At 39.0% G+C, this 10,579-nt stretch overlaps 1 protein-coding gene across 5 annotated transcripts in view; it reads right to left on the reverse strand.

Annotated features, from left to right (window-relative positions):
- Nucleotides 1-10,206, reverse strand: part of LOC129817457 (adhesion G-protein coupled receptor G6-like) — a 57,481-nt gene extending 47,275 nt beyond the window's left edge. For 3 of the 5 annotated variants that reach the window (XM_055872725.1, XM_055872726.1, XM_055872723.1), the window contains exons 1-2: nucleotides 9,779-10,205; nucleotides 5,672-5,760 (exon numbers count right to left, since the gene is read on the reverse strand). In XM_055872725.1, coding sequence (XP_055728700.1) covers nucleotides 5,672-5,760; nucleotides 9,779-9,807 — 118 coding nt within the window. In that variant the 5' untranslated portion in view covers nucleotides 9,808-10,205. Of the gene's footprint in view, nucleotides 1-5,671; nucleotides 5,761-9,778 lie in introns of all 5 variants that reach the window. The other 2 variants (XM_055872728.1, XM_055872727.1) reach the window with 1 other exon arrangement.
- Between the last annotated feature and the right edge of the window lie 373 nt (nucleotides 10,207-10,579).

Consider the following 10,579-nt stretch of genomic DNA (forward strand, 5'->3'; position numbering starts at 1 on the left):
ATAAGAATATTATACGTGTCTAAACACTTCTACATTATTATTTTATTTGACCTTTATTTAACTGGGCAAGTCAGTTAAGAACAAATTCTTATTTACAATGACCACCTACCCAGGCCAAACCCGCATTCGGCTGTGATTGTGCGCCGCCCTATAGACTCCCAATCACAGCCGAATGTGATACAGCCTGGATTCAAACCAGGGACTGTAATGGCACCTCTTGTACTGCCTTAGACCGTGCCTTAGACCACTGCACCACTCGGGAGCTAACATGGATGCTACCATTAATGTGGACGCTACCATTTTTACAGATAGTCCTGAATGAATTGTTAATAATCATACCCCAAGACATGCTAACCTCTCACCATTACAATAAGAGGGGAAGTTTTTTTTTTTGGGGGGGGGGGGGGGGGGGGGTTGACATGCCTCTGTAACTTTCTCACACAACATTATTCTCAATTCATTCAGGATTATCCGTAATCATGTTATTTCACTGTCCCAATAGATTTGGAGCTCACTGTACATCATTGGTATGGCCACACACACGCACCACACTTAGACCCACATCGAAGTATCTCATTTTAAGATAATACACATAATCACTGTAACTAATTTCTGCCAATTACATATGATATTACATGTTGAATAACTGGCTTCAGCAACTCCTGGGAAGTTATTTCGTGTTAAATAAAAATACATATATTTTGTTTAAAAATGTTCAAAGACTTTTCCATCTGACTGGCAATGTGTTCAATAATTGTGGGTTACAAAAAGTGACTGTGTACAGTAGTGTTGAAAAAGAGCAACATGTGTATACGTTTAACTGTCAAAGAGATGGAAAACGGTATATTTCTGTGATTAAAAGTTTTGAAGGACACACTAACATAAGAACACAAAACCCCATTGTTGCTGTATAAACCTCAAGACGCCGACTTGTAATGAAATTCGCACATTGTTGTTACTGTAGCACGACTGAAAATGTGAAGTGTGCCAGTGAAGAGAGTGCCTTAATAAAAACAGGGTTTGATCAGAAAGCTCCTTTGAGAGGCGGCAGGGCAGGCTGTGGTGGGATGGTGTCAGGGGATGGAATGCCAGATACAAAAGAGGGGAAGAAAGGGGTTTAAACAATAACTGATACCCCCACTGCCTAAAAATTGATTATTTCAGATAGAGGACCTCTGAGAAGGTTTAATCCTCCAGATTACTGCCTTCAAGCAGCCCCCTCCTGGTCTCTTGGCAGCGCACCAGCTAGCTGTATCTCAGCTGGTATCTGCCCCACCCCTGTTTTCATGAGAGGGCTAATTAAGTGCTATACCTTAGGAGGGGAGGAGGGAAGGCAAGGGAGGGGGGTTGGGGGGCTTGTGATGACCCATGCAGTTTAATCGCATATGACCCCATCTTTTAACAGACAGGAGTTTTGCTGAGGGCTATGGCAGTCATAAAATGTTGTCAGCTGGTGATTGTCAAGAAAATAACTGCTGGTCTCAGGGTAATATACCGTTAATTAACATAAACACATTTAGCATCTCCTGGCTTCGACGTATAGCCTACAAGCCACTGATGCAGACCTTAAGAACATCTACATTTTAAAAAGTCTAATAAATCCATGTAATATATCCTACACATCACAATAAATCCATTATTTATTTTAAACAGCTTTAAAGAAACATGATATGAAGAAAATGTAGTCTATTTCAGATCAGATTAGCATACTCTGAGTTGTCCTTATGTTAGGCCCTGATCTAACTATGCAATATGGCTGTGGGCTACACTAGTTCATTTAGCAGACAAGACTCGCTTAGAATTAGGTGGCATTATTTTATAGTATGAATAATACAATTGAACATAGCTGAATAAAATAGAAAGGATATGTTTTCTATAAACGATTTGAGGGAGTGTGCACATGTGGCTATTCTGTGCTGAGCGGTTAACAAAGAAACAGATACTCTTATATACTTCATTTAGAATTATGTAACTTTTGTTGTTTTACAAACGTTGGGCTATGTGTTTTGATTTTTAATACATTCTAAGGCTGCATGATGCTGCTTTAATGATGATTTGAAAACAGCTGTATGAATACCATGAGCTCTGCTTTGTTTTTTTGCACAGACTGCACACACTTCATCAGTCTCTCATTCACAATTTTACAAGCAATTGATAATGCCTCCAATTTCCCGGGCTGCATCCCCTTTGTGTTGCCGTAATGCCCCATAAACAATCCATGCCTTTTGCGGCCAGTGGCCGTTGTGCCCTTGGGCTGAATATAACAATTAGAATTACCTTCTCCTGGCTGCTTGCCGAAGCACCTCTCACTCACATGGCTCTCCATCAAATGATCTGGTCTTTTTCACAGGCTAAGTGAGGACAGACACATCTGGGATGCAACTGCATGCATCCTTATACAAGTCTGAGGCGCATATTGAAGATATTGGAATAACTGTCAACATTTACTTTCCGTAAGCCAACAAGATGAGTAGGCTTAACTAACAGCAAAAGCACTAGCCTCTGTCAATCTACTATCCCCCATAGTACAAAAGTTGACCTATTCTATCCTGTGTGAGAAAGAAATATTCCAATCATAGTCTGGGACAGTTGTGGGATGCGATAGATCCCAAATAAATACAACCACTAGCATAAAAAACCCTGTTTTGAGCAATGAGCCTGATACAACAGATCAGAACCCTTTGCTTAAAATGTTGATAAACTATTCAGCTATTTCTTCACATAAGCGCAGCAATGCGCACACGGCAGTAGGCTATAAACGTGAATGTTCCATTAGCAGGAAAACACAATTCTCAAAAAAGTGACCACAAATGCATTTTTAATGGTGAAAATGATCTTCCCCAAACTTGAAACTCACTCGCTTCGTATGTATGCCAGTTAGGCTCTGCACCCATTGTAAAGCAGATAAATGTGCTTAATTTTAATTTTATTTGGCCACTTTAGTTGTGATACAAACCTTATCAAAACATATAGGCCTATGGGCTAGGCTACATGAGATGTGCGAATTTGAAAAAGTTACAAAAAAAGGCATGCGCTGTTTCTTGCCTTACACTGGGCATCATTCACAAGTGATAATATATAATTCACAAGCGATAGGCTAATATTGTCCCCCATCAGACTATCCTTGATTTAATCTTGTCTTTACGTACTAAATAATATATGTCTGAAATTTGTTTAGATTTAGAATGGACCATTATCATGCACCTGCCTTGAAAATACATGTCATCTATGCACTTAAATAGCAAATGGAGGACGCTTTTTCTGTGGTTCATTTTCATGCCAGCCAGGTAGGCTATAGTCCTGTTGCAAAGCAAAGCAATGTGTTTAATATTAGGAAAGTTGATGAATAAATATAGTAGTCCTAGCCTATTGAAAGCTGATGGGATCCTACTCTTTTTAATAGAGGCCATCACTCTGTTTTCTCACGCAATTGCATAGCCCATCGAAATGTTGTGCAACATGAGCTCTCATGAAGTGTTTGATTCGATTTTCGATTACATTTGCATTGATGTCAGAGTGAGTAGAGGGACAATAGAGTGCTGAGTACCAGGCAATTAGCAATTTTGGTAGACTACTAATGACCATCAGCCACATCAGAGCTTGGAGAAGCCTAATTACTGTGGCTAAATGGTCAAGCCGAATTTGACTGCCATCATGACTCGTGACCGCCAGTGTGGTGGTAATACAGTCACCGTAGCAGCCCTAGTTATGCTGCTGGAACATGGTGGAGGACGGAACAGCTCTGCCAAGGTATTTTTATTTATTTCCAAAGGTCTGCTGAGACCATGGCTCATCACTAGGAACCCAACTACACATGTTATGACAGTGTCAAAGCTGCTCCCTGCGTAACACTAGATCATAATAGGTATGATTATGAATTACTGAGTAGAAGATTGAGATTGCAGGAGTGTCAATACAGGACATTAGAAGGGGAATCTGTGGCACCACAGAGCAGAAAACTCCCATTTCTGTTGTGTTTTTTATTGTGATAGGACGCTTCTTCCAACCACAAATGAACAGAATGTCAATCTTGCCCCTATATTATATTTTTGTGGAATGGAAATTGATGGGGGCAAATTTGACATTCTGTTCATTTGTGGTTGGAAGAAGTGTCCTATCACAATAAAAACACAGCAGAAATGGGAGTTTTCTGCTCTGTGGTGCCACATGCCCAAGTGGATTTAATCAGAAGATGTTGACATGTCTGAGTAAAGAGGATTCCCCTTCTAATGTCCTGTATTGACACTCCTGCAATCTCAATCTTCTACTCAGTGATTCATAATCATACCTACCCTCTTTCTTGTGATAAGAAGCTCTATTGTTAATTGTCAAAATGGGGCAGCATTTTATGAGAATCTTTTTATGAGAGTGTGAGATTACTCTGTTGATTCTCTCTCTGGCATTAAATACACTTAAAAAATGCCCAGTTTCCCAGCACTGAATCTCCTATGATCCAAGCCTTTTCTGAACACCAGCCAGAACTATACATGTTTCTGCTTCAGGTCTGCCTGCCAATACCAACCAACACAGCCAGCCACAAAGAAAAAAAGACTATGCTTTCTAAATAAACTAACATAACATATATCAGTTACATAACAGCATAAAATAGAACAGTCAGTCAGTCAGGCTTACTACAACATGAAGTTAAGCATAGAACATGCTCAAAACGTACAATGTTATAACTCCTAGGTGCGAGAAATGGTGTGAGCTTTATGAAGAATGAACTGGACCAGAGTGGAGGCCTTTTCCTGGCTTCAAGAGGGCTAGTTCCTGTGGTAAACACATTAGCCCAGTACATACAACACATGCTGAGCCTAAAAACTCTCTTAGCAGAACGTCCAACGGCACCCTTGGGCGACATTATAAAAATGGGACGTTTTTTGGTTTTTGGCTTGTTTAATGTGTTTGTCTTTTTGCTGTCAAAAATGGCACACAACGAAAAATGGAAATGCACTCACTAAAGCAAAGTCAGTAAGAAATGATTTGCTTGATGCAATTTGGGAAACATTCACCCTGTTTCAGAGTCTGTTGGTGTAATGAAACACATTTGAAATCCCCTCTCGTGATTACCTGGTGGTGGTAAATAGAAAATGGCTTGTCATCGCTGTTTAAGTGATTCTATCCAGTTCTGCATACTGACTGCATTTATCCATCACTGGTACTGACTGCTACATATATTTCTGATGGACTGTAAGCCATCACTTGTTCAGCTATCAAGACGGTCTTGTTCCTTATTATATCTTCCATCAGTTATCACAAAATCACAGATTATAAAAAGGTAACACCAATATTTCTGACGAGAGAGTAGTTCCACTTGCCAAAGACTGATCAAGTAGGCCTACTTTGATATCAAACTATTGTACTTAGGACAACAATCGCTTTCAGGTGTTCAATCATTCTGAATGTGCATATGTAAATCAATAAGTGCTAGTGTTAACTGAAACACAGACATGAGAAAGCAGAGGTTGCAACAAGCACAATCAATGAAACAGAAAAAATGACATGAATAAAAGAGAACGAAAGAAGGGCAATGTTGAGAGAAAGCAATGGCATACAGTATAACAATGAAACGATCAATTAATATCCATTTGTCTTTTTTTATTTAATGATTCATACTGTTCTAAACATAAGAAAACACAATCAATGCCAATAGTTAAATCAGACTCGGTACCTTGTCTTTGCAGGGACATCCATAGCAGGGCAACTGGCAGGACGTTACGGAACTTCCATCGCCACCATCCTCCACGGACGTAAGACTCCCTGTCAATCACAGTTAAGATGGAGACATACTCGGTATCGTCTTATAGTACAGTCTTACACATGCAGTACACACAAGCACACAAATACAGTATATTTATTCATACTGATGCAATTTGGGTCCACTTTAAAAGTTTGAATGATGTATTTGTGGTATGGAAACATATTTTCAGCACAAAAAGGGACCACAGCGAAGCAAATGCAGTTTTGTTATATAATGATAAATCATTCTTTCATGTCAGTTGTAATGACTTCCAGAGTTAGAGAGCACCAGTGGCGAGTATCCGACAGACTACATCAGTGTGGTTCATACAATGACTTACAAGAGATGCTCCTTGTTTGAATCTAACATAAAAATGTAATTTATAATGAAGGAAAATATACCAATTACTGCGATTAGTCATGCCTCCATAATAACCAATGCGGTCGTTTTGATCACTGGGAAAATATATACAACCCCATCGCCTGTAGACTTTACATTCCAGGAATATCATTTGATTAATGACATAACCAGGCTTGGATAATTGCCTTGTCTACGACATGAAAAATCCACATTGTCTGATATACAATTTTGTCTGGGAGGAGTTCAGCATAGATACATGGAAGTCAGTCAGGATAAGTTCCCTGTAATCTTATCTAACCTGTACGCAAGTGAATTGGATAAATCACTTACAAGACAATCAAACAGTACAAATATAAAAACAGGTTTACAGCAAGAATACAAAATTAAAAATTCAATGTGATGGGAATAGAGAAGACCAAAACAGCAGCCAGAGTCAATCCAGTCATATCAACACATTTCTATAGCTGGGTCTCTGCAGTCCAGATGCATCTATGTGGGGTTATTACAGATACTACGAAATCAACCTCTTCAACCTCTTGTCATTGGTTTCTAGGTGTAATTTCCCTCTGAGTTCATACGTGATCATGACCCCATCTGAATCTGCTTCTCAATCAAAATAGTAATTTGTTCTAACATTTCTGTATAACACATAATTGTGGTCTCCCAATCAACTCAAGGCCACACACATAAACAAACCTATTAGTCAGGAAATTGCAGTATACTCCAAACCCAAGTCATTTCACAGAGCTGGGTTAGCTACTATTAGTTAAATCATATGGTTGTGCTGCTGTGGGCCCAAACTATATGGACTGGATGGAGAGTCTGCCAAGAGGCCCTGCTCTCCTCTTCCATCTTAGAGAATAGAGCCTCTTAGCCTCCTCTGTTCATTTCCACTACACTGAGGGGAACTGGACGGATGGCTTTTCCACTTCAGCAAACACTACCTTCATTAGCCAATAGCCACATCTGGTCTGGGCCTAATTGATACCAATTACTCTAGGTGTTGCCTGAGCCTGAGCCGTGGGTGGTGCTGGAGGATGGTTCAAAATAACATTTCACAGCTTCCCAGTCCTTCTAATTTGCATTTTTTCAGAAGGTAGTAGGTATCCCACATTGAATGATTCCTCAAGAGAAACAATCACTGTACTCAAGGGATGGTCATTTGCTGACAACAATGTGAACCTGATGACTCGGAGCGTCTTCACAGTGACAGTGTCAGAGTATGGAAGAATACCAGACCCTCTCCTCCATGCAAACTTTTTAATAATATAATTCAATTCACCAAACTTCATCCATTGAATAATGATAGGTCTGCATGTCTGATCCCGGTTCTGTTTAGTTCACCGTGTGCCCTCCCAAGTTCACGAACTTAGACAAGGTGATGAGTATCGCAATTCAACTTCAACTTCCTCGCAAGCACAAGGAGCACTAAGAAAAGTGATATGGAGCTATGAATTGGCCACCCACACAAAGGTCATGATCACTGGTCATATTTTATTCAGACAACAGCAGGAGTTTAGCTCATCATGTTCATCATGGCTGTCAGCAAACAAAGATCAAGAGAGGTGCTCTCATCAAGAGAAACCTGAGTCCAGCTTACATTGTCCTCATGGAGATAAGGAAGGAATATCTTATCCTATGGTCATTCAGAAAACAACACTCAGTAGTGAAGAACTGACATGTTTGCGACTCCACGACCTAATAACTCGCAACCTTATCTCAAAGTAATTATTCTTGCTAAACACACACGGTATAAATAATGGAAATACAGCAATATATATTCTATTCACATTTCACACAAAAAAGCCACATATACTTCCTCATAACTGTAAATTCATCTATTGTTTCTTGGACTATTCAAATAGATGACTAATATGGTTATTGGAAATGATTGTGTGTTCTACAGACGACGGAAACTTTCAAAAATAAACTTTCAGATTTCTTTTCACATCGGATACAAACACGAACAACAACTTACAGACGCGCACAAACAATGACTGCATCTCATCTGCCCAGACTCACATGCTCCCACCCCCATCCCTAGTGCCTGCATTATTTGTTTGAAAATCGTCCAGCCCATTGACTATGTCACTACACCCCCATATGCCTTGTCTTGAAATATGCAGACAGACAGATTAAAAGTACGTCTACATTGAAACTTTACATTTCTAACAATTGCTTCTTTTAATTTGCCAGTAGCCTAAACAGTATAGTAGACAGCAGTATTTCACAATGTAGAACTTGTTTTGCATAAGGAAGTTAATTAAATCTTTATACATCATTTATAGCATTAGGGCTGAGCGAACAAACTCAATTAATTGCACACTTATTACATACATTCCTATTCATATATTCATGCAATTTCTGACATTAGAGAAAATGTGGTCTTTGTTGAGTTGTTTCTCTCAAAATATGTTAATATGAACGCAAAACAAGCTGAGAGGTCAGTTCTCCGCGTCCCTTGGAGACCACATAAAGACTTTGATTCATCTGGTAGAGAGGATGGATGGACTGTACTGCATATCCATCAAACCCATTGATGCCATACTAACAAATGGCCAGTTGTAAATTAATATGCCATTATCAATATTCAAACTAGGATTACAAAAATGATAAAGACTGATTAATCATTGTAGAGAACTATCCCGTTGTTAAGATGGTTGGAGTCATGAACCATCTTCAGACACATTTTTGATGATATGTAAAGGCCTGTCTTTCTCAACCTTATCATGGTATAGTGTCATCACTGAGCTGCTGGTCTCAGAATATGAGGGCCATCAGATCTTTCATTTATCATTAAATCCCCCAATTTAGTGGTGTGTCTGATGTCAGTCACCTGGACAGGTACAGACTATTCATCTTCCTTTCAACATATTCTCTATGACTTCATCTCACATCTCCTAAAATGTTCTGTCCAGTCAGAAGTTCCACATTTAGGACCTGGTGGAACTGACTGGAAGCTGTACATTTAGTCTGTAATCATTCCATTTTTGGATGAATGTGTTGTAGGTTGTGTAACACAAGTAAGTAAGCACATAATAAGACCACTCTTTCAATAACAATTTCTCACATGCTGACTGCACTTCAGAAGATAATACATGTCATGGCAAGGTCTTCATGAAGACACAAAATATTGTTTAAAAGTGCTTAATGATACTTAAAAAATGTGGTATAGGCTACTCCACACCAACACAGCAGCCAAAGAGATGGAATAACAAGCATTTCACTAAATGGAGTATTCAGTAGTGTCTTCAATAATTGAGCTAGGGGGAAAATCAATTTTAAAAAACTGTTCTCTGTAATGTAGGTAGCTGAGGAACGATCAACTCCGTTCGATTTGAGATAAGAGAGTTTAGCGTTCCTCAGCTATAATGTAGACTATTTTCACTAGGCCTACCTCAAAAGTAGTTGAGTTTACTTTGTGTCATATCATACATACATTTAGCATGTAATAATTTAGCATGTCTGATATACTGCTATAGAAGATTCATGAATAAACTGTAGGACCATTCTCAAAGTCAATCGGCTAATGTTGTAAATAAACACTTAAGCTGACAACAATGTGACATTCATTGATTCTCTGGTCACACTCAGGTCAATTATCTCCAAGGCAATGGAAAAGTAAAGCGTCTGACAATAACGCCATGAGCAACAACAACAAAAACATGTATAACTTACATCATCTTATTGGAGGGAGCTGGTCTCATTGAAGGATCATATTATCTACTCCGCTGTCGATCCGACTGGAGTTTTCAGTTTTTGAAAACTTTTGGCAACTTCTTCAAATTCGTGCCACGCCGACGTTTCAAAACTTAATTCAGTGTATAAACGCAAACCACGCGCTAATTCCAAAGTCGAAACATCAAATCGACTGTTGACCCTGTTCCCCTGTCACGCAAGATGCTTGAAACAGCAGCAAAGTAGTTTTAACATTCAAGCAGCGTGTCCTTGCACACAGCTGGAGGACGTTCTCTCTCACTCTGGCGCCCCACCCCAAACCAAATCCCGAGGGTTAAGAACATTTAAGAAAATGCGCTCAAAATCACCTAGAATTCTACGTTGCTTCTCCATCACACTGAAAATTGACAAATTACATTTACATTTACAGTTATTAGTCCAGTGGTGTAAAGTACGTAAGTAAAAAAATACTTTAAAGTAATACTTAAGTAGTTTTTTTTGGTATCTGTACTTTACTTTTTATATTTTTTACAACTTTTACTTTTAATTCACTACATTCCTTAAGATAATAATGTACTTTTTAATTATTCGTTACATTTTGAATGCTTAGCAGGACAGGGAAATTGTATCAAGAGAACATCCCTTATCATCATGAGTCTGATCTAGGTACTCACTAAACACCCATGCTTCATTTGTAAATGATGTCTGAGTGTTGGAGTGTGTCCCTAACTATCCATAACTTTCAAAAACAAGAAAATGGTGCCGTCTGGCTTGCTTAATATAAGGAATTTGAAATGATTT

Source organism: Salvelinus fontinalis, chromosome 20 (genome assembly GCF_029448725.1).
Source record: "Salvelinus fontinalis isolate EN_2023a chromosome 20, ASM2944872v1, whole genome shotgun sequence".
NCBI lineage: Eukaryota > Metazoa > Chordata > Actinopteri > Salmoniformes > Salmonidae > Salvelinus > Salvelinus fontinalis.